This window comes from Prinia subflava, chromosome 31, assembly GCF_021018805.1.
Source record: "Prinia subflava isolate CZ2003 ecotype Zambia chromosome 31, Cam_Psub_1.2, whole genome shotgun sequence".
In the NCBI taxonomy this organism is placed as follows: Eukaryota; Metazoa; Chordata; class Aves; order Passeriformes; family Cisticolidae; genus Prinia; species Prinia subflava.
This window is the reverse complement of record NC_086277.1, coordinates 1,221,569-1,243,863: the sequence shown is the minus strand read 5'-3', so window position 1 is coordinate 1,243,863 and position 22,295 is coordinate 1,221,569. Positions and strand designations below refer to the sequence as shown.

The following is a 22,295-nucleotide window of genomic DNA, read 5'->3' as shown; positions in this document are numbered from 1 at the left end:
CAGAAGGGACAACTTAAGGGTCTCTTTGCCTCGCAGGGTGAATCTGGGGTGCCAGGAGCCCCCGGCTCTGGGGTCCCCGCAGAACAGCAGTCCTACAGGGAGAGAGGAAGCTGCGGGCCGTCAGCACCTGCCTGGCTGTGACGAGCCATCCTTAAGGGGAAGGAGAAGCAGAAGAGGGTAGAGGAGGAGGTGACATTTATTTTTCTCACTAGGACAAAGCAGGTTGGAGGGTCCCAGCCCTGGGGCAGCACGAGCTCCACTGCAGCAAAACCTGGGGGCAGGAGTGGGGTGCTGATGTCCCAGTGACCTCCAATACCACGGAACTGGGAGCACTGGGGCTGGGCAGTGCCCCTGCCCCCTTGGATGGGGCGATGGGGAGACCCCCAAGACTCCTCTCTCAGGGGTCCTGTCTTTTTTTTGGAGGAGCTCAGGAGCAGCTGCTTCTCCGCCGGCGCAGCAGAGCGATGTGAGGGCTCCTCTCCTCCTCTTGGTCACTCTCACAGCAGCGCTGGTGGCACAGGGGGGCTGCAGGGCAGGGACAGGGCTTCCCCCGGAGAGAGAGCCCCACCAGAGGAGAGGGCACCCCGGGTGGAGACAACCCTTGCACAGCCACTCCACCCTATTCGATGCCCCCATCTCTGGCCAAGCCTCCCACCACACTTCCCTCATCTCATCCCAACAATAGGGGGGGGTCCCACGCTCTGTCCCTCCTGCCCAAAACATGGGGTCTGCAGCATAGAGGGAGAAAGACTGAGACAGACCCCCCCCAAGTGCCTTCTCTCCCCTCTCCAGCCCATGCTGGGTGGATCTTGGGGCCCTTGGGGGCTCACCAGCTCCTCGTCCTCCTTCCTGAGGTCGCAGAGCAGCCGCGTGCGGCACAGCCGGTTGCAGGCGGACACGGTGTTGTAGGAGAGCTGGGGGACAGGAGGGGAGGGGGTCCGAGGTGGGGCCCTGCCCAGCTCTGCTCCCCCCACCACAGCACCACAACCAGCTCTGAGATGGAGCCAGCCCTGGGATGGAGCCCAGCCTGAGCTCCCTGGGGGGCTCAGGGGTGATGGGACCCCACAGCCCATTCACCTTCCACTTCCTCCGGGCGTTGAACTTGCGGAAGTTTCTCATGTTGATGGAGGAACGGCTCCGGCTCAGCGCCTGCTTCCTGCTCAGGGGCTGCGGGGACAAGGACATGGCGCTGTCACTGTGTCCCCACCCCGCTCCCGGGGGTCTGGCAGCCACCCCTTGCCTGTGCCTCTCACCTTGATCCAGGGGTGCACCAGGCACTGCGCTGCTGTCATGCGGCGCCTGCGGCACACAGGGAGGCGTTGGGGTTGGGGGTCCCGGCCCCACACATCCACCATGGGGACGGGGAGATGGGGATGGGGATGGGGATGGGGATGGGGATGGGGGGGACAGAGAAGGGAACCAGGTAGAAGTGGAGGTGACGGGGATGGAGATGTGGACGAGATGAAGATGGAAATGGAGATGGGCTGGAGATAGGGATGGATTGGGAATGGGGATGGAGATGGGAATGGAGATTGGAGATGGAGATGGAGATGGAGATGGAGATGGAGATGGAGATGGAGATGGAGATGGAGATGGAGATGGAGATGGAGCTGGAGATGGAGATGGGGATGAGGATGGGGGTGGGGGTGGGGACAGGGATGAGGACAGGAATAGAGATGGAAAAAAATGGGGATGATGGAGGTGAGGGTGGGGATGAAGATGAGGTTAGGGACAGGATAGCACGGAGATGGGGATGAGATGATGGGGATGGGGGTAGGGATGTTGGAGGTGGAAATAACCAAGGTGGAGGTGGGCGCAGAGATGGAAGGAGATGGAAGGAATGGGGCCTCACTCTGGCTCCTTCACCAGCAGCTGGCGGATGAAGTCCTTGGCCATCTCGGAGGCCTGGCTGAAGCAGCGCTCCTCAAACTCGTAGGCACCAGCCACGACATTGGAGAGCGTCTCAGCATCCGTCTCACCCTGGAAGGGGGACAGGCCACTGAGCCTGTGGGGACACAACAGAGCTACTGAGTGCCAGGACAGCACTGGAGGCTTGGCCACCTTGGCACCCACAGTGTTCTTGTGTCTCAGTTTCCCCCAGCCACAGGGAGCATTGCCCCATACTCACAGAATGTAGGTGATGACTCCAATGCTCCTGAAAGGCAGAGGTGGGGGTCAGGTGCTGCCCTCCCTGGGGCCCCCCTGTGCCTTGTGGCAGCCAGGGGAGCCCCTCCCCACCCACCAGCTCAGCCTGTTGTCCCCAGCTCCTGACCCCTCACCACATGTCAGTCGCAGGGCTCAGCGGTTCATAATTGATCACTTCAGGAGCTGGGGGCAAACAGAAGCAGGGAGGGACATTAGAAGGACAGCACCACCCTGCCACCTCCCTCCCTGTATGCCTGGGGGTCCCGTCTCCAGCCCTTGCTGTGACCCCCCAGAGCAGCCCAGCTGCACCCCCAGAGCAGAGCAGTGCAGGGACCCCCAGGATGAGCCAGCCCTGTACCGATGTACTGGGGGGTCCCACAGAGGCTCTTGAAAGTGATGCCATCCTCCAGCTGCTGGGCCAGCCCGAAGTCGATGATCTTGACCCAGGGCTTGGGGACATCCTTCTCACGCAGCATGATGTTCTCAGGCTGTGGGAACAGGGCCAGGCTCAGCGGGATGATGGAGGGGGGACGGGGGTTACAGAGCACCCTGGGAAGCTGAGAAGAAAGGAACCAGGGCTCTGGAGATGCCTGGCAGTCCTTGGATCCACAGGGAGCGAGGATGGGGGGTCCCCATGGGCACCTTGAGGTCGAAGTGTGCGATGCGGCGGGCGTGCAGATATTCCACCCCGCACAGGATCTGCCCCAGGAACTCGATGGCCTCCTCCTCTGACAGCATCTCCTTCTCCGCAATGAAGTCAAAGAGTTCCCCACCACTGATCCTGTGCAGGGCGGGGAAGGGGGGGCTTGTCCACCTCCAACACATGGCACAAAAACGCAGACCCCCCTCACCAGGACCCCACTCACAGCTCCAGGATGAGCACCACCTCGGCTCTGCTGCTGAAGAGGTCGTGGAGCTGCATGATGTTGGGGTGGTCGAGCTGGCGGAGGATGGCCACTTCCCGCTCCACCTGTGCCCGCTCCAGCCCCAGGCGGCCGCCCCGGTGCAGCTTCACCAGCTTGGCGGCGTAGAAGGTGCCGGTGCTGCGCTCACGGCAGAGCCTCACCACGCCAAAGTGGCCACTGCAGCAAGAGCTGGGCTGGGGCACAGCTGGGCTGACCCCAGGGTGGGGGAAGAACCCAAAAATCCAGGCACCCCCACCTGTACCCCAGTGAATCTGCCTGGATCCTTGCCTGGCCTCTGTTCACCTGCCTGCAACCTGCTCACCTGTGGTGGGTCCCACTCACCTGCCCAGATCCCACTCACCTGCCCAGATCCCACTCACCTGCCTGGACTCCTGCTCACCTGCCCAGCTTCTCCAGCAGCTCATACGTGTCCTCCACATTGCCTGGGCTTGTGGTGGCTGCCAGGCCCTCACTCCCCACATCCTCCCTGGGCTCAGCCACATCCTGTGGGGAAGCACCAGGACCTGGCTCAGCCCCTGCCCAGCGCTGTGCCAGGCCTGGGGGCGCAGGGACCCCCATCCCCTGGAGCACCAGAACCCCCCAGCACGCCTGAAGGGGAATTCCCCGTGCCCAGTACTGTATTTGAGCTCAGGCCCTGCCCAGTGCCCTGCCCAGTTCTTCCAGTTCACACTAAATTCTTCAGCACGTGGAAATTTGGAGGCTTTCACCCCTTGGTAAGGACCTGCAGGAGCTGCTCAGGGGGCTTGGAAATGGGGCAGGAGCAGGAAGAAAGGGAGTCACAGCAGCCTTCCTCTCCCTCACTGTGCTAGGGGTGCAAAATGCAGAGAAAACACATTTGGGTTTTTTGTTTTTTAAAAAAGCTGATTAACCGATTAATTAAGCAGATGAAAGCACCACTGTGAGTTCAGCCATGAGAGCACTGCCCACTCACTCCCAGCCCCCTGGCAGTGCCCCCCACACACCCCCACAGCCGTGGCTCACCTGGGGGCTGTCAGGGGCACCCCTCGGTCCCCCCTCAGCCGGGACCCCTGCCTGGCCACCCTCGGCCATCCCTGCAAAGACAAGAGGGCCCAGGGTGAGGGGGTGCATTGGGTCTGCACGGCAGGTCCTGGAAGCTGGAGGGAACAGGGGTGGCTTCTGTGAGGAGCTGCCAGGAGCCTCCCCCATGTCCAGGAGAGCCAATGCCACCAGCCCTGGGGTGGACCTGCCGCTGGCCAAGGCTGAGCCCAGCGGTGACAGTGGCACCACCTTGGGATAACAGAGTTAAGAAACGACAAAAGTGATTGTGCAGAATCAGTTGCGGCCAGAGAAACGTGAAAGCAACAGCCCTGCAGAGACCAAGGTCAGGGAGGAAGGAGGGGCATGAGGGGCTCTGAGCACCAGAGTGGAGATTCCCCCACAGCCTGTGGGGGTCCCCGGGGAGCAGAGACCCCCCTGCAGCCCTGCAGGAGCGCCCAGCTGAGCAGGGGATGCCTGAAGGGGGCTGTGAGCCTGTGGGAAGCCCCCACTGGAGCCATTCCCGAGGAAGAAGCAGCCCCAGCCTGGGGCAGAGCTGCAGCCCGTGGGAAGGACTCCCGTGGGAGAAGTGCCTGCAGAAGGGTCTCCCGTGGAAGGCAGGGACCCCACCTTGGTGGAGCAGGGCAAGGACTGCGACTGCTGTGGCTGAGCAGTGGCAGAAACAACCTGTGCTGAACTGCCTGGGGCCCCCATTCCCATCTCCCTGCTTCGCTGGAGGGAGGAGGGAGAGCCTGAGGGAGGCATGGCAGGGAAGATGTTTCTAAGATGGTTTACTTTTCATTATCCTGCTCTGATTTGATTAGTAATAAATGCAATTAATTTCCCCAATTTGAGACTGTTTTGTCCAAGACATTAATGGGTGAGTGACTCCTCCCTGCCCTTATCCCCACCCAGGAGCCCTTTATTCTATTCCCTGTCCAGGTGAGGAGGGAAGTGACAGAGTGGCACCTGGCACCGAACCCCCACAGAGTGGGGAGGGGTTTTGGAGGGGACAAACACCTGCCCACATCTGGCAGAGTCCCCCCAGCTCGCTGCACTGCGGTGAGGATGTGTCTCATACTCTGCAGCTCCAAACCACAAACCTGCCTCTCTCAGCCCACTCAGAGCAGGCCAACACCAGGACCCAACCCCCCGTGCCTCGGTTTCCCCTGTGCCTCAGTTTCCCCAGCCCCCTGTGCATGCAGTTTCCCCAGCTGTACAATGGGCTGGTGCTCCAGAACAGGGGCAGTGGGACCAGCGGCTCTGCAGGGAAGCAGAGAACTGCAGGGGAGTTTGCTCTGAGCCCCGGTGTTGGGGCCACCTCAATGTCCCTCCCCAGTTCTGTGCCCCAGGAGCAGAGGGTTTCCTGGGCTGGGATAGGCTGCGGGGTCCAAGGCCACCAGGAAAGAGATGGGGACGGCAATATTGGCTCTTCCCCAGGAAAAAACAGGGGCATTCTGGAGGGATTTGAGCACCACAGGGACAGGCAGTGAGGATGGAGGCACATCACGCTGGCTGGACGCAGTTCCTGGCCCCACGGGGCTGTGCTGCACCCCTGCCTGCACCAAACAGGGGCTGGGACCCTTCCCATCCCCCCTAAAGGACAATCAGTGGTCCCCAAGCCCCCTTCCCCTTCAGTCTCTCCCACTCCCAGCCCAGCTGTGCCCCCCTACCTTCCCCGAGCCTTCCTCCACATCCAGCAGTGCTTCTTCCTCGCCCCCCAGCCAGCACAGGGGACAGTCACTGCCCACTCGGGCTGTCCTCTGCCCCCGGGAGGGTGGGGGCACCCGGCCGGGCACCGCTGGCCCCTGGCACGGCGGGAGCTGGCACGGGTACGGGCACGGGGGCGGCTGCAGCTGAGGCCAGGCCAACATCCCTGGGCATGTGACACGTCCGTGGGGGGACAGTGTGTCTGTTTGTCCCCTGGGGATGGACACCAGCAGCTGATTCCCCCACGCCTTGCCAGACACCCCCTTGCACTGGGATGCTTTTGAAAGGAGGGAAACTGAGGCACGCGTGGGAAGTGCTGAACTCCTGAGCAGAACCGGACCCGTGTGGGCTGCGGGGGGCAGAGTGTCCTGTCCCTGTCCCACCGTGTCCTGCAGCCACTCACCAGGAAAACCAGCCTGGCCTCAGCACAGAGAATGAGCTCCCAGATCAGCATCCAACTTCCCAAAAGCCCCATTGGACCCCAAAACCCTCCAACCAAGACGTCCCCTGAGCCTGGCATGTCATGGGGACCTGGGACCCCTCACCTCCAGCTCCAGCCTTCCTCCAGCACCCCTGGCAGCGCCAGGCTCTGCCTCACAGTCGTGGCATTCCCGAGGAGCTGGGGTAGGATCCGGGCACAGCAGCACAGGACAAGAAAAGCTCTGTGTGTTCCTCCTCCCGCGGGCTCTTGGTAACACCCCCAGCTGTGAAGTGGAGCCAAAAAAGGCCTTTTAGGAGCAGCTCCTGGTGGTTCCAGCCTCACCTCCTTGAGGAGTGGCCGGGACACAGCGGGGTGAGCCGCCGGCAGACGATGCCCCTCTCCCCGACGTTCCCCCCGTTCTAATGGGCCGGTGAAGGTTGCAAACAGGAAGCCTGGCTGACACCGCGAGGGGAAACGTGTGAGGCTGTGAAGGCTGTGGGGAAGGCTGTGGGGACAGACGGGTTTCTTTAGGTGGAGGGAGCCGGAGCTGGCACTGCTCCGTGTGCCAGGGGCTGCTGGGGGGCACCGGGCACCGACATCACCCCAGGGTCTGCAGAGCCACTGCACGGCTCATCCATCCCTGCTCCCGGTGCGGCGGAGGAGCCGGACCCAGCCCTAATCCTTGTCCCAATTCCCAATCCATGCAAGCCCTGGGACACAGCTGGGTTGGCATCACTCTCGCTCTGGGTCCAGCTGGAGCCTGGCACCACCCGGGGCGAGAGTGGCAGCAGACACGTGGCAGAGCTGCAGCGTTGGCAGCTCGAGTGCTGCTCCCTCTGACACCCAGGGTCTGAGGAAGGGGAATGGTGCTGGATTATACCATGCTGGGACTGAGTCCTGGCTCAAAGTGTGAGCCTGCTGTCCCCACCAAGCCTGCTGTCCCCACCGAGCCTGCTGTCCCAACCGAGCCTGCTGTCCCCATTGAGCTCTGCTGTCCCCACTGAGCTCTGCTGTCCCCACCGAGCCTGCTGTCCCCATCGAGCTCTGCTGTCCCCACTGAGCTCTGCTGTCCCCACCGAGCTCTGCTGTCCCCATCAAGCTCTGCTGTCCCCACTGAGCTCTGCTGTCCCTGTGCCCAGCGGTGCCAGGTCCCAGGATGCAGACAGGAGGGACAAAGACCCCTTTGCAGGCTTGGATGTGCTCGTGGGCAGGTGGCCAGAATCCTCTACTGGCCACAGCCCAGCCTGTCCCGAGGCTGCCAGTGCCACCTGGATGTCACCCCAAAGCCACCATGCCACCTTCCTGTGACGTCTCCCCATCACATGAAGGTTCTTGCAGCTTTGGTTGCTGCTTCCTGCCTGTCGCAGGCAGCAGAGGCAGAGCACAGGCAGGGCAGCGGTGCTGCCCCACCCTGCCCGTGCCCCTGCCTGTGCCCCTGCCTGTGCCCCTGCCCACTGCACCGCTCGCCCACCGACAGCCAGGGCCCGCAGCTGAGCACAGGTAGGAACACGGGCTGGGGCAGGGGCTGGGGCTGGATTTGCAGCAAGGCCAAGGAGCAAATCTTGAGCCTGAGGGGACGCTGGACAGAGCAGCACCAGGCGGTGCAGGGACGTTCCCCCTGCTCAAAGGTAGGACAAAGGGGACAATGGTGGGGTGAAGAGAGAGGGATTGGGGTCCCCTGCCCACACCAACCCTTCCAGCCAGATCTTATCCTCTCCAAAGGGGGAAGTTCAGCCCGGAAATGTCTCACAGAGCAAAGCTGTCAGCCCATTTCAAGACTGATCTGTCTCATTCCCAGCTCAGGAGTGCAGGGTTTGAGAGGCACATCCTGCCCCAGGGAGCAAACCCCGCTGAGCTGCCCCACTGAGGACAAGGTGCTGGGATGGGGGAGAAGGGATGAGCCCACCACCCTTGCCCAGCACCCCCACCCTGCTGGAGGATGCATGGCACACTTGGGACAGTGACACTGTCCCCAGCAGCCTGGTCATGCCTGGGCAGGACCTGACCCGAATTCTCCTCCCCAGCACTCCTCGAGTTGGGTTACTGCAGTTTGAGGTGTTTTATTTCTCTTTGTCAACACCTTCCTCACCTTCCCCTGCCTGTGATGGGGCACAGGGCCAGGCTGGGCACTGCTGTGGGTTAAAGGTGGACCTGGGGTGCCTTTCCTGGTGGCTGGATGCCCTTGCTCTCAGACAAGCCTCGACTGACTCCTCTGACTCAGATTTGCCTCCCAGATCCAAACAGCCCCAGCATCTTCCACCCCCTCAAGCATCTGCTGGGGATTAACGTTGTTTTGCTGGGTGTTGGCAGCTCAGGGTCAAGCTCAAGGTCCCTCAGGAGCTGCTCAGCCTCTCCCTACCCTACCCAAGGCTGACCTGACACACTGGGGACCTCAGAGGGGCTGGAGGATTCACATGCTTTATTCTCAGCTCCTCCCTCCCTACCTCAGTGTCCCCAGGGCTTTTCACCTCTGGGGTCCCAAGGACGCTCTCCCTTCTCATCATGCAGGTGCAGGGTGGTTTCCCTGGGGAGGACCAGGGTGATGAGCCTGAGCTTGGTGAGCACAAGGTGAAGGTGATGCTTATCCAGGTTGTTGGTGAGAGCAGGGCCTGAGGGGGTCTTGGAGCCCCCAACTCCCCAGTGCTCTACAGGCAGTGAGGGGTCCCAAAGGAGGCCTCCCTGCCCTGAGCCTTCTGCTCCCCATTCCCTGGGATAGGAGACCCCATGGATGACGACCGTCCCCTCTTCACCACCTTCAAGCCCCTTGGAGAGGACAACACAGCCAGAGCCAAGCCAGCATCCAACACAACCCCCATCAAGCCCCAGGGGGCAGAGCTGCCACCGGGACACCACAACAGACATGGCAGGGTAGGACATGGGGACATGAGGGTGGGCATGAGCCCTGCTCACCATCCCAGCACTCACACCCTCTCAGGGGCCGTGTCCTCACAGGCTGCACTGGGAGCCCCGTGCAGGGAGCAGAACATCCTTGATGCATGTCCTCACCTGAGCTCCCAGTGCCGTCCCCTTCCCTCCAGGTCCCTCCAGGCTTCTGGTCACCTCCACCAGCCCAGTCCCTGCCTGAAGGGGACCTGTGGCCAGAGCAGGTGGCCCTGCGTGCCCGGACGAGGCTGTGGTTTGAGCAGACACAAGCCCAGAGGTTGGGGCCTGAGGGGAAGCTCCCAATGTGGTTCCACGGCTTCATCAGCCGGAGGTGAGTGAGGGGGAGGCCAAGGCAGGGAACAGGGTCAGTGTGCCCACCCATGGATCCTAAACAGGGATCAGGATCCCTGGATCACGTGAAGGGGATGAGGCTGAATGGCTCAGTGTCCCTTCCCACAGGGAGGCAGAGGAGCTGCTGCAGGAGCAGCCCCTGGGCTGCTTCCTGGTCCGCTTCAGTGAGAGCACCATCGGCTTCGTCCTCTCCTACAGGTGAGGGACCCGGCTCTGTGCGAGGGAGGAGCTCAGTCCCCTCCTGGCCGCTATGCCCATGCCATACCATGCCATTCCAATCCATCCCATTCCCATGCCATGCCATGCCATCCCATCCAAGATCCCCTCTCCTGTCAGGGGCAGGGATCGCTGCCGGCACTTTGTCCTGGACCAGCTGCCGGACGGGCGCTACGTGATCCTGGGTGAGCACAGTGCCCACGCCGAGCTGGCCCAGCTGCTGCTGCACCACACCACAGCGCCCGTCGCGCCGTTCCACGAGTTCCTCACGGTGCCCCTGCCGTGCGGACGGGTGAGGCCCCGGCCCCCGCGAGCCCCTGCAGCCATTCCGGGGGGATTCTCCCAAAGCCAACGCAAGTCCGAGCATCACCAAAGCTGGGGATGGAACCACAACCACCCTGAGAGCCAGCCCACGGCCGGCACCCAAACCGACATCTCGGCGCTGTCCCTGCAGAAAGACGAGCCCCGAGGCCGGACACAGCCCCCAGCTGGCAGCGATGCTGCGCATTCCCCACTGAAAGAAGCACCAGCAAAGCTCCCGGAGTACAGCTCTGTGTCCCTGGAGCCCCTCAGCGCCGAGGGCGGCTCCGCCAGGGAGGTAAGAGGGCAGAGGGAATGGAGGCACTTTCCCGCGGACAGGAGCCACAGGTCTGACGAGGCGGGGGACGCGGTCACAGTCACCCCAGCCCCACTTCCAGCCCTCACCTCCGTCCTGTCCCATCTCTCCCCCAGGCTCCCGGCACGCCGCCGTCGCTCCCTCCCAAGCCCAGCTCCCGGGGCGCTGCCCGGGGGCCGCGCAGCCCCTCCGGCAGCGCAGCAGAGCCCGACGCTCCCTATGCCCAGGTGCACAAAGAAGCCGCCCGGCCCGAGCCCCCCGAGGCCAAGTACCAGCAGCTCATGTGTTTCCACGTCTACGCCGAGCCCCGGGAGGACATCGCCCCCAGCCCCTCCGGCCGCTGCGAGCCCGAGGAGCCCGGCCCCGAGGAACCCATCCCCTTCTATGCCATGGCCCGGGGCCGGAGCCCCCGCGCCGGCCCCGAGGAGAACATCTACTCCGAGGTGGCGCTGGCCCTGCAGGATGTGCCAGCTCGGCTCCCCACAGCCGCCCAAAACGCCTTCTCCACGCTGCCCCCCAAGCCCCGGCCCCAGCGCCGGCTCTTCCGCAGCGTTTCCAGCCAGGACTGCAAGAGGGGGCAGCTCTCAGCAGCTCCCAGCGCGGGCAGGAAGGACAGAGGAGCTGCCAGCACAGGCACGGAGGTGGGTCCCCAAGGCAGGTCACTGCTCTAGAGCTCAGTCCTAGCACGAGTGAGGGATCACGGTTTGCTCCACACCAGGAGCACAGGGAGAAGCACGGAAACCTGGAATGGTTCGGGTTGGAAAGAAGCCCACCCTGTTCTACTCCCTGCCATGGGCAGGGACACTTTCCATGATGCCAGGTTGCTCCAAGCCCTGTCCAACCTGGCCTTGAGCACTTCAAGGGATGGAGCAGGCACAGCTTCTCTGGGCACCCTGTGCCAGGGCCTCACCACCCTCACAGGGAAGAATTCCTTCCCCATATCCCACCTAACCCTGCCCTCTGGCAGTGGGAAGCCTTTTCCCCCTGTCCTGTCACTTCAGGTCCTTCCAAAAACTGGGTTCCTGTCCCGAGCAAAGCCAAGGGCTGGGAGGGTGAAAGACCAACTTTGTGCTGTTTCCTGGCTCTCAGATCTACCCTCTCCCTGAGAACTCCCTAGGTCACTGTGAACCCTGCGCTGGAGCTCGATGACCCCGTGTACGGCCAGAGCACACACAGGGACCAGCAAAGCACGGCCGTGACCGAGAACGTGTACGAGCAACTGCCTGGGGACTGCCCCTAAGCACCTGCACAGGTGGGCTCAGGACACGGCCTGGTCCCCAGGCAGGAGGAACCTGAGCCTCCATCTCACTGCAGGAAGCCCCTGGCCCAGGGAGGAGGGGTCCAAGGCTGCTGCTGGGCCCAGCCGGCGATGCCAATCTGTTCCCTGGGGAGCCCCTGCTCTTCCAGCTTCCCACCCTGTGGGACAGCGCAGGGGGGAGCAGGGTTACCTTACCTGTGAACACATCCCAAGAGACTTCTGTTAATAAAATGAGGGAAAAAAGGCTGTTACAGGAAAAACAGGGACGAATTTGGCACAGTTGGGTATTAAATTGGCCAGAAACTGGAGCGATGCTGCAGCCAGGGCTGTGTTGAACCTCCCCAGCCTGCAGGCAACACTCCAAGCCTTGCCGCTTTCTCAGCCACAAAACTTGGGGTGACACCACTGTCCCAGGGCTGCCCACGGGGCATAAATCCTGGCTGGCACAGCTCTGAGCCACAGTGGTGCTGGGCAGTGCCAGTGGTGCTCCCAGCTCAACAGGAGCAGGGAGCCAGGATGGCCAAAGCTCCAGCTCAGAGGGAAAAGGAGGGCTGGGGCATTGTAGCTGCTTCTTCTCTGGGAAAATTCACTTCTGACTTTTCACAAACCTGAATTTTGTTGCTTGTAGAAGGCTGAAAGTGGAACACGAGCCCTTGGAACTCCCCTTGGGGCTAAACCCCAGCCATTACCTCACTGAGAAATGGAAAGGGGAACCTGGATGAGGATCTGAGCCCCCTGGGCTGGGTGGGTTCATTTAGAAGTATATTCCTTTACCAAATCTCTTCTGGGAGGATTTCACTGTACATACAAGATATGAATAAATTACTCAACAGTAACTTTATTCTGATAATTCAAATACTCAAAACAGGCTCTGCAAAGTACTAAATATACAGGGAGCTAAACTAAAAATGAGATTAGTTTAAAATGTTCTAAGAAAAGACTTCAGTCATGGGGGTTTGCCTGTTTTTAAGAGGTCACATGGGAGAAAAACCACCTCTTGGGAGTTCTTCTTACCGGAATAACAAATATTGGCCATTTGAGCTGTGGTTACAACAAATAAAACCTGGTGTGGTGGGAATATAAGTTAAATAACCAGGCCAGCTCTCTGCTCCCTTCAGCATCACACGCTTTGGTGAACAACAAAGTGATGCCATAGAGATTTGGATCCATGGACTGGGCTGCACAGGATTTGCAGGCGGATCACCTTGACAGAATTCATTAAATTAAAAAAAAGGGTTTAATTTGGAGAAGTTAGGGCTGAGCAGTCTCCTCTTCCCAGCCAGGAGGGTAAAGTCAACACTTAATTGAAACGAATTTGATACAAACAAGTTGGAAAAAAAAATGTACAGTTGGCAGCTGTCCTGTGTGTGTGCCCAGAGGGAAATGTGGAGCTCACTCCCAGCCAGCCACACGTGGGACACTGGGCTTGAGGAGTCTGGTTCAGGACAGCAGGCCTTGGGTGGGGGGAGAAGGAAAGAGGGGGAAAAGGAAGGATAATATACATGCACACGTGGCTCAGGGGACCCCAAAGCCCTGAGTGTGCTGGGCAGGAGAAGCTCCCTTCCAGGCTCTTCCCCTGGCACAGGCTCTGACCTGCCACAGGGGTGTCCCCTCAGCACGGCTCAGGCTGTGGAGCCCAGAGCAAAAACACAAACTTAAAAAACGGGATATCAAAATCACCAGCACGAGAGGAGTGCTGGAGTGGCCTGGACATGAGGAAAGAGCTGTGAGGACATCTTAAAGGTAAGGGAAAAGTAAAAATTCCAAAGCCAGGCTTGCTCTTACAACTCACCGTGTTTTAGAAAGGGAAATGAACTCTCAATGCACAGCAAGTCCGAGAGGAGCAAAGTGGGAAGTGGGAGTTTATTGAGCCTCTGCTGAAGGGTCTGGCATCAGGAGGCACAGTCTGTTCCCTCAGGACAGGAGCTGGAGCCTCACAACCAGCACATTCCCTGCGGTGCCTTGAGACCGTCCTTGGCTAATCGGAACCTTCCACATTATCGTTTACAAGGAGGGAGGGGGAGCATTACAGGTGGAGTTTCAGGACCAGCTTGCAATGACCCTTCTTCCTGCCAGGCCAGGGAGTGCACTGAGCAGCTCCCTCCTGGGGCCTGGCTGATGTCCTGGAGACCAGGGGACACTGGACACAGCAGGGTCACCTGGGACGCCAGCCAAAAAGCAGGACACATGTCAGAATCCATATTTGGCTTGAGTCTGCCGTCTGCTGAGCTTGTTTTCAGACCATGTGTTTTTCAGTTCCAGTTCCCTCTCCTTGGCCTGCAGAGATGGAGAGGATGCTGTTACCCTCTGTGTTTCAGTGACTCAGCAGCACTGTGGCCTCCCCTGGCCCTGCTCACGTGGATAACAGAGCCCTTCAGCCAGAAGCCTCGTTACAGGGGTTAGCACAATCATCCTGACAGAGGCCTGGATTAATTGGGATGCACAGGCATTTCATTCATGCTGAAAAGCAGCTTCTCGTGGGGACGGGCTCAGCCGGCGCTTGCCAACCCCAGGCCAGAATCCAGGACAGGATCCCTCAGAACATGCAGGAAGGGCAAAGCAAAGCTGAAAGCTCAGGACTGGGACCCCCTCAGGGCCAGGGCCTCTGGCCCCACTGGGTCTCACCAGGATTCAGGGGGTTCTCAGGTTCAGCCCCTGGTCCTCAGCTGCTGGAGGAGCAGCTCCACCACCCCAGCCTTGTGTGGCCAGGACCAAACCCTGCAATTGTGCCTGGATCAGCTCCCACACCACAGGGAGGGCACTCACCTGATGGATCAGGTACGTGATCTGGTGTTTTCTCCTTTGCTGTCCTGTGGGCTGATCTCCTTTTTTCTGGGAAGCAGAAAGAGGTGAAGTGTTAAGCCTGGAGAGATGCTTCCCTGGACAGCAAACTAAGACAAAGGCCTGCACACAGCCATCCCAAGCAGCATTTGTTTCCTATTAAACTGCAGATTCCTTCAGCTGAAGCACTTCTGGATTCCTCCCCACCCACATGCCGTGTTCTGAGGAACTCTACTGGTCTCTCACATGTCATTATTTACCAAATCCCTGTTCCCCTCCCCGATGACTGCCCAGCATCCAACACAGCTCCAGATGAGGCTGATCTGGGCACTGAGCAGAGGCTCCAGCCACAGCCCTCACCCCCCACCCCACCTTGCTGAATGACTTCATGGTCTTCTCCTCTGTCAAGGATTTGGTCAGCCACTGCTGGGCCCCGCTCAGCTGGTCGTCACCTTTGATGTCCACAAAGTTGATCTCTTCCCTCCCACGATTCCGCTTGCCTTGCAGACGTTTGAACTGAAGGAAGAACAGAAGAGCTGGAATTACACCCAACGCTGACGTGACACAAGGCACAGCAGCAGTTTTCTAGCCAGGGGTTTGATCTTTTGGAGAATTTCAGCTTGCTGTACCATCTGAGTATCTAAAACTTCTTAGCATCTCATTTTCCTATGCAGAAAACAGCATTTACTCCTGCTTCCAGGCTTGCTCAGCAGACCCTTGGAGTCCTGAGTCTCTCATTTTAAGAGCCACATAAGAACCTCAAGCTTTGCTGCCAACACTTTCACCTGGTCTGCACCAGCCACAGGACAAGGGCAGTGCCCATCCCCTGAGCTGGCACTGCTGAGGCACCTCCAGTCCTAGGGTCAGTTTGGGTCCCTCATGACAAGCAAGAGATTGAGGAGCTGGAGCGTGTCCAGAGAAGCAAACAGAGCCGGGGAAGGGGCTGGAGCACCAGGGGAGGCTGAGGGGGCTCAGCCTGGAGAAAAGGAGGCTCAGGAGGGACCTTCTGGTTCTGCAAAAATCCCTGACAGGAGGGTGCAGGCCCGAGGGGGTAGGCTCTGCTCCCAGGGAACAAGGGACAGGACAAAAGAAAATGGCCTCAAGTTGTGCCAGGGGAAGATTAGGTTGGCTATAGGGCAAATTCCTACACCCAGAGGGTTGTCCAGCCTTAGCACAGCCTGCCCAGGGCAGTGGTGAAGTCCCCACACCCAGAAGGATTTAAAAGCCATGTGGCACTTGGGAACATGGTTTAGTGGTGGCCTTGGTAGTGCTGGGGAGTGGCTGCACCTGATGGTCTTGGAGCCTTTTCCAACCTCAACAATTGATTCTGTTCTGTACTTATCAGGCCTGCAGACCCAGCTGGAGCCCAGCAGGCTGTGGGGAGGATTCCACACATGTCCATAACACAGCCAGAGGAAAAACCACCCAGTTCCAGCCACTGGGAACACAGGCTGTGCTGGGGGGCAGGCCCATGCCCTGGCAGAGCTCAAAGCCAAATTCCACGGGGGACAATGAAGTGCCAACCGCTTCGTCGTCAATGAAGGAGGAGTCGGTGCTCGTCTCCTGCGGCGGGGCCTGGGCTGGTTCCACCTCTGGGTAGTACCCACTGCTGTAGTAATCCTGGCAGGGAAAGGGAAAACAGTTTGTCATGAGAGCAAATCCTGGAGAGGCACCAAGCCAGGGACTGCCCCATGGGCTGATTTCATCAGAGGAACAAACCAACAGATGCTTTGAGGGACTTTTCACAAGGGGCTAGAGTGACAGGACAGGGGGGAATGGCTTCCCACTGCCAGAGGGCAGGGTTGGATGGGGTACTGGAAAGAATTCTTCCCTGTGAGGGCAGTGAGGCCCTGGCACAGGGTGCCCAGAGAAGCTGTGGCTGCTCCATCCCCTGGAGTACTCAATGCCAGGTTGGACAGGGCTTGGAGCAACCTGGGATAGTGGAAGGTGTCCCTGCCCATGGCAGGAGCTGGGACTGGATGGGCTTTAAGGTAATTTCCAACCCAAACCACTCTGGGATTTTATGAATTATTAGAAACAACCTGGGCTCAGACACCAGCTCCAGTGAGCCCTGACTGCACCCGCACATCCAGGGCATCTTCCCAGGAGTGCAGCTGTCAAACATCTGCCCAGCAAAGAACATCTGGAGCTCTCACGCCACACGAATCCCCTTGCGCCCAGTGCTGTGGCTCCCTGTCCCAGACAGCTGGGGCTGGATTCTCTGCCCCATGTCCCAGGCAGCTCACAAAGCCTGGATTCCCAGCAGCAGCCAGTAACTAACTCGAGCTGCTCACTCAAGTACCTGTCCAGAGCCCCTCACTCCACCTCTGGCCAGTGAACCCACCTGGTAGTAGCCCCCGGGCTCGCCGTAGGCGGGGGGGAACTGGCCATAGGGGTGGCTGCCATAGTCCTCGCCGGGTTTGGGTGCCCAGCTGTGCTGAACTCCGCTGGAGCCCGCGCCCGTCTTGAACTCCAGAGGGGCGTTAGCGGCCGCGTCCTGGAACTGGGGCTCCGGCTCTGTCCCGGGCGGAGGGTCCTCCGACCCGCCCGTGCCGGGGTACAGGTAGGGCTCGGCGCCCGCGGCGCTGGGCTCGCTCCTGTCGGACAAGGAGAAGTAGTTCTCTGGCTGCACCTCCTCGTCGCTGTCCTCCTCCTCCTGCGTGATCTGCTTGGTTACCTGCAGCGCCGCGCTCTTGGCCGCGGCTTTGATCGCCGACGGGGACGGAGTTGTGGGCACGGCCGGCTTGGGCACAGGTTTGGCTTTGGAGGAAGAGCTCGGGGCCTTGGCAGGCTTGGAGTCGGAGGAGTTTTCTCCTGCTTTCCTCGAGAACGCGTAGGGCAGGAGTAACCGATTGGTCTCTTTCACTGTCATGTTTTTGGGCTGAGGAAGCAAAGCGGACAAGCCGGAGCCCTCGCTGCGTCCCTGGTGACATCCACGCAGGAGAAATGCATCACAGAAAGAAAAGAGGGAGGTTATTCACTTCTCCTGACTTCCTGCCAATTATCCCCCCGGTTCTGACACTTCTTGTGGGTTTCCCGCTGCTTGGCCACTCTGAACACACTGCACAAAAGGCCAGGGGGATTTTGAAGGGAAATGTGGCACTTGCAAATATCTGCCCAATTCCCAAATTAATGCCTCTTTTGCAAAGATTTAAGTTGGTGAAATTGCCCAAAAAAAGGACTTGAAAACCCATGGGATCTCAGGAATAGCCCTAAAGGCACGAGGTAATCAGAGTGGATGATCTACACAACCCAAGACTGGACACAGTCAAACACTTTTTCCCATGACAATTGTTTAACCAAGTGCCCCTGTTATTTACCTTTAGAGGATTTTTTTTCTTTGCTGGTTCATCTTCCTCTGAATCTGACTGAGAGAGAAAACCAGAGCTCAGCACAACCTTAGATGCTAAACTAAAAAAGTTATGTTAATAAATCCCAGAAAAATAAACCCAAAGGGAGAGAAGATCTCCAAGCACACAGCAACAGGTCAGGGCTCTGCACAAACCACACAAATGGTGTAAAGTTCACTGCAGGGATACAGAGAATTGTTCCCAATAATGCTGAAATTGCTAAATATCCAGTTAAAAATTCAGTGGAAAACCTGGTTGGATCAGAAAAGGCCCTAAGTATCTTTTATAATTTCATGGCTCCTCAGAGAACTTGGAAGAGGCAACAAGGATTGAGGGCTTGAGCCAGTTTACCTCCAAATCATAAACCAGGGAAAGACAAGGAATGTGCATAAATAGAGCGTTGGGAATGACTGTAAACCCATCCTTGGGAGAGAGGAAACATCTCCAAGGGATGAACTATGGCAGTGGGAGGGATTTTATGGAGAAAGAGGGGACAACTGAGGGCATCAGCCACACACCAAGGGACCTCCAGGAATCCCAAGTGGGAACTGCTCAGACCAGCTCCAGTTTAAGATTATTTTGTCCCTTCCGCAGTCATTTGCTCAACACTGACAGCCTGCAGAATGTGTGGTCAGAGCCCACACAGCAGAGCACAGAGAGGGGAAAAGCAGGAATAAATCTCTGTTCACTCCAGCTGGCTGGAATCACACCACACTGCTGCAAGCAACTGAGTGAAAAGAAGCTGTGAGGGACTGGGACATTCCTCATCCCTCTGTCACGAAGGCTGAACCTCCAGAGCTCTGGGTCTGAAATTTGGCAGACTTGGATGGTTATTGGGAACAGGGTGGTTCAGGAAGGGGTGGGGAACCTGTGTCCTCTCCCCCTCTCCCTGTGAGCCCCCCCACCACCAAAGCAAGAGCACTAACTTCATGTGGGCTCCCCCAGAGTACTGCCAGACCACTATTAACAGACACTGTTTATAAATCCTTCCTCGAGCCACTTGTCCCCATGGAAATGACCCCAAGCTTCCAATTCAGCTTTTCCCACAGCCACAGGCACTCCTGTCACACCAAGAGCAGTGACACGACCATCACCTCCACATGACAACACACCAGGCTGGTCTAGTGGAAGGTTTCCCTGCCTGTGGCAGTGTGGAACAGGATGAGTTTTAAGGGTCTCTTCCAACCCAAACCACTCCAGGATTCCAGGTGCTGGTTTAGATGAGATATTAGGAAAAAATTCTTCTGTGAGGGTGGTGAGGCCCTGGCACAGAGTGTCCAGAGAAGCTGTGGCTGCCCCATCCCTGGAAGTGTCCAAGGCCAGGCTGGATGGGGCTGAGAGCAGCCTGGGACAGTGGAAGGTGTCCCTGCCCATGGCAGGGGAGTGGAACAAGATGAGCATTAAGGTCCCTTCCAATCCAAACCATTCCGTGATTCTACAACAGTGCTGTCCCAGAGGAAATGAGCAGTGGGGAGAGGGTGAGACTTGATCAGTAGGGAAAACCAGGAGGACAGGGGCCTGCCTTTCCCTGCCCTCACAGACTGGGCTCACAAGCACTGCAAGGCACAGTATTTACAAAAAAAAAAAACAAAACAAAACCACAAAATGGGAGGGAAATGCTCACCTAAAAGTTTGGAAGACGTCTGAAGTCTTTAGACAAATAGGCAATACACTAATTGAAAAATCCATCACCTGCATAGCAAACGAAAGCCTTTTTTGGGCTACAACGCCCTGCAGCTCCACATCATCAACTCGTTAACTCCAGGAATAAAGAAGGGCGCAGATAATCTGGGTTTGGCTGCATTATGATTATAAATAAGGTTTCTATATCAGTTTAATTCTGCAAAGCGCTTTAGGATTAGGGCAGGCAGCCAGGACAAATCTCCCCGTGGATGACACAACAATAGAACCCGGTACCTCGGTGTGAGAGAGCGAGGGGAGAGACCCGCGGGGGGAGGTTTCAGCCCCGAAGGGCTCAAGCAGGGGGTTTGTTCCATACTCACATCCCCCTTGTGCAGCTCGGGCGCCGCGATCCGCACCGGCTCCGTCCTCTTCTTTGGCTTGGGGAGGCCCAAACCCGCCCCGGGGGAGGCAGCGGGGGGCGGGCTGCGGGCGGCGGCGGCGGCGGCCGCGTTCCTGGGGGGCGGCAGGAGCAGCCCCCTCGGCCGGGGGGTGTCCCCGGCTCCGTCCCCGGCTCCGTCCCCGGTGGCGGCCGGCTCGGGGGTGCTCTCGGCCCCTGCTTGGGCCGGCGAGGCGCTGCCGAAGCCGCTCACAGTGGGCGGGGGGCCCATGAGGAACGACGGGGGCATCGCGGGGGCTCTGGGCGGGGGCAGCGCGGCGAAAAGTCCCCGGGACGTGGGCTGCTCGGCTGTGGGAGAATCGGCGGCTTCCTCTTCCTCGCCCGCAGGCTCCTCCGCATCGCTGTCCTCCTCGCTGCTGGCGTAGGCCACGAGGGACATGGCCCCAGGGAGGGCGGCCCTTCGCGGGCAGCAGCCGCTACGCGAGGCCGGGGATCCACCCTCCGCGCTAGGCCGCACCGCCGCCGCGCCTTCAGCGCCCGCAGCGGGGAGGAAAGGGCGGGTGGAGGCGAGGCTACGCCGCCATGGCGGCCCCTCCCCGTGCGGCGGCGGGGCCGCGGAGCGAGGCAAGGCGACAGCGGCGGCTCCGCGCTCCCGGTAATGGCTGCCGGCAGCGCCCCGCTGCCCGCGCTGCAGCGACGCCGGACTACAACTCCCGACGTGCACCGCGAGCAGCGCTGTGCCCGCCTCCCTGTGCGCCCCGCCGCGAGGCACTGTGGGAAATGTAGTCTATGGTGCCACGCGGCGGGACTCCCGCGCTGGACCGGGACAAGGCCCGGGCACGGGGGGGATGCGGGAAGGCCCCCGGGGACGGAGCGGGACGGGGACAGGGACAAGGACAAGGATAAGGATGAAGACGAGGACGAGGAGGGCCCAACCCAGCCCCGCCAGGCCATCGATTCATTGCCAAACCGAGCCCTGAGCTGGGACTGCGGCTCCTGGCGTGTCCCCGGTGCAGCGTCACTGTGGGACACGGACCGGGGGTCTGCAGGGGATGTCCCTGCCTTCCATCCTTTCATCCCGGTGTAGTTTGGGGTAGGATCAGTGCTGCGAGCCCCAGCGGACACTGCTGGACTGGGATGCAGGAGGCCTGGCCAGGACCCTTTTTATCCCTCTGGCGCTTTGCTGATTTTCAGTTTGATGCCTTTGACCTCCTTCTGGGTTGTTCTGGCCTTAATAAGCACTGAGCTTGGCTCGAATTTGGGTCCCCTACACCCAGGGAAGTGATTTGCAGAGCTGCTGTGAAGTATCAGCACAAGTAATTAAAGCGAAATGGAGATAAATGTGGAGCATATCCTGAACCCTCTGTCGTTTAGCAGGGTGTGAAATCCAGCCAGCGTGCCCTGTCCCACCCCTCCTGGCCTGCTCTGGAGGGCTGAGGAGTGTTAAAAATACAGTATTAAAAATAGGCATTGAGGCCTTGGGGAGCAGGAGGGACAGGCATGGGAGGATTCCAGGAGCTGGGACACACCAGTTATGTTTTCCCCACTCCTTACACGGCTGTGACCTGTGAGGGCAAAGCCAAGCAACCCCAACAAGGACACTAAGGAGGACGACGAGGAGAGGGAAGGTGTCCCTGTGGCCACAGGACCAGTATGGCTCGTAGAAAGTCCCACCTGTACAGCCTCTCTTCAGGAACCCCTTTCCCTGAGAATGTGGGCTCCATATCCACCAGAAACAGCGAGACTTTGTTGTGACACACACGAGTGCAGCCACTGGAGGAGTGAGCCCCCATCACAGGGACTGAACCCCAAAGTGTGTCAAAGCCCTCTCCTTTCACAGCTCCACCAAACTGCTCTACAAATCCAAAGGACACCAAAATGGAGATGGGAATTTCTGTGGATCAGGCCCAGTGTTGCTGTCACTTCCACAGCAAAACACCTCTTAAAGATCATCCTCGGGATTGGCTGGGATCTGCCTGGCAGATTTTTTTCACTCCTTCCTAAGTGTCCAGGTTTGTAAATTTTTAGGATTTAGGAAAGGGAAATGGGTGATTCCCTAAGAAGCACAGGGTGCTTCAACCACCCTAAGCTCTAATACGAGGCAGCCCTCATCCTCTGCTGAGGAAAATCAGCAAGGACAGAGAGAGGAGGGACCCAGTTTAAACAAGGTCTGGCTCCTGCCGTGGAGAAAGAGGGAGGAATCCTTGTTTTGCTCAGCTTTTGTTCATTTTTCCATTGCAGATGGAGATTCCTTGAGACTTGGTCTCACCCCCAGGCAGTAGGATCCTGCTGTCAGCTGTGACCCTGTGGATTATTTATTTGTGTTACTTTGCAGCTTGTTAGGAGAAATTCAGCCAAGGAAAGCACACGGGGATGGAAAGAAAAGAGCCCAGCCCAGGAACCCTGACTGCCAGGTCAGGGTGGAGGTTCTGGTCTTGCAAACGATTTAATTAATCTGTGTTAAATTTAATCCCAGGTGTTTGGTTGGGCCTGACAGGGACAGCAGCACCCAGCTTCGGTCTGAAGCAGGGACCAAGGTGAGGATTTATTTACTCCCTTGGTGACTTTGTCACCCTGTAACCCCACGCCAAGGCTGGCCAGGACCCAAACCTCCTCCCCAGG

At 59.0% G+C, this 22,295-nt stretch overlaps 3 protein-coding genes across 6 annotated transcripts; 1 reads left to right on the top strand and 2 right to left on the bottom strand.

The window, feature by feature from the left end:
* Positions 1 to 9: 9 nt before the first annotated feature.
* On the bottom strand, positions 10 to 6,659 carry LOC134562859 (death-associated protein kinase 2-like). 3 transcript variants are annotated; one of them, XM_063420471.1, is made up of 14 exons: positions 6,323 to 6,659; positions 4,053 to 4,123; positions 3,793 to 3,876; positions 3,451 to 3,554; positions 3,012 to 3,227; positions 2,788 to 2,926; positions 2,504 to 2,633; positions 2,280 to 2,328; positions 2,129 to 2,155; positions 1,853 to 2,005; positions 1,254 to 1,299; positions 1,078 to 1,167; positions 831 to 914; positions 10 to 508 (listed from the first exon to the last, which is right to left on the bottom strand). In XM_063420471.1, exons 2-14 carry the CDS (start codon positions 4,119 to 4,121, stop codon positions 428 to 430), a joined length of 1,272 nt encoding a protein of 423 aa, XP_063276541.1. In that variant the 5' UTR covers positions 4,122 to 4,123; positions 6,323 to 6,659; the 3' UTR covers positions 10 to 427. The 3 variants fall into 3 exon arrangements, with proteins under 3 accessions (XP_063276541.1, XP_063276540.1, XP_063276542.1); XM_063420472.1 differs by lacking the exon at positions 3,793 to 3,876 and having other exon boundaries at positions 14 to 508; positions 6,323 to 6,654; XM_063420470.1 differs by lacking the exons at positions 3,793 to 3,876; positions 6,323 to 6,659 and having other exon boundaries at positions 4,053 to 4,238.
* An 899-nt stretch (positions 6,660 to 7,558) lies between these two features.
* Positions 7,559 to 12,259, top strand: SH2D2A (SH2 domain containing 2A). Of its 2 annotated transcripts, XM_063420464.1 has the most exons (9): positions 7,559 to 7,698; positions 8,707 to 8,766; positions 8,915 to 9,066; positions 9,237 to 9,412; positions 9,541 to 9,630; positions 9,769 to 9,940; positions 10,103 to 10,246; positions 10,381 to 10,905; positions 11,382 to 12,259. In XM_063420464.1, the coding sequence occupies exons 3-9, from the start codon at positions 8,923 to 8,925 to the stop codon at positions 11,502 to 11,504; spliced, it is 1,374 nt and encodes a 457-aa protein (XP_063276534.1). In that variant the 5' UTR covers positions 7,559 to 7,698; positions 8,707 to 8,766; positions 8,915 to 8,922; the 3' UTR covers positions 11,505 to 12,259. The 2 variants fall into 2 exon arrangements, with proteins under 2 accessions (XP_063276534.1, XP_063276533.1); XM_063420463.1 differs by having other exon boundaries at positions 8,707 to 9,066.
* A 1,096-nt stretch (positions 12,260 to 13,355) lies between these two features.
* Positions 13,356 to 20,365, bottom strand: PRCC (proline rich mitotic checkpoint control factor). The gene is made up of 7 exons (XM_063420456.1): positions 19,657 to 20,365; positions 17,624 to 17,671; positions 16,648 to 17,226; positions 15,828 to 15,923; positions 14,676 to 14,819; positions 14,289 to 14,354; positions 13,356 to 13,799 (listed from the first exon to the last, which is right to left on the bottom strand). The coding sequence occupies exons 1-7, from the start codon at positions 20,110 to 20,112 to the stop codon at positions 13,713 to 13,715; spliced, it is 1,476 nt and encodes a 491-aa protein (XP_063276526.1). The 5' UTR covers positions 20,113 to 20,365; the 3' UTR covers positions 13,356 to 13,712.
* Positions 20,366 to 22,295: the final 1,930 nt, after the last annotated feature.

Coding starts and splice junctions, on each gene's coding strand:
- LOC134562859 (XM_063420470.1), bottom strand. CDS start 4,238: ATGGGGGAGGCTCCTGGCAGCTCCTCACAGAAGCCACCCCTGTTCCCT. Junction 2,927..3,011: donor GTGGTGCTCATCCTGGAGCT/GTGAGTGGGGTC, acceptor CGCCCTGCACAG/GATCAGTGGTGGGGAACTCT. Junction 2,156..2,279: donor AGCCCTGCGACTGACATGTG/GTGAGGGGTCAG, acceptor TCTGCCTTTCAG/GAGCATTGGAGTCATCACCT.
- PRCC (XM_063420456.1), bottom strand. CDS start 20,112: ATGTCCCTCGTGGCCTACGCCAGCAGCGAGGAGGACAGCGATGCGGAG. Junction 17,227..17,623: donor AGAAAAAAAATCCTCTAAAG/GTAAATAACAGG, acceptor GGATGTCACCAG/GGACGCAGCGAGGGCTCCGG. Junction 13,800..14,288: donor TCACGTACCTGATCCATCAG/GTGAGTGCCCTC, acceptor CCATCTCTGCAG/GCCAAGGAGAGGGAACTGGA.
- SH2D2A (XM_063420464.1), top strand. CDS start 8,923: ATGGATGACGACCGTCCCCTCTTCACCACCTTCAAGCCCCTTGGAGAG. Junction 9,941..10,102: donor TGCCCCTGCCGTGCGGACGG/GTGAGGCCCCGG, acceptor CTGTCCCTGCAG/AAAGACGAGCCCCGAGGCCG. Junction 10,906..11,381: donor CTGCCAGCACAGGCACGGAG/GTGGGTCCCCAA, acceptor AGAACTCCCTAG/GTCACTGTGAACCCTGCGCT.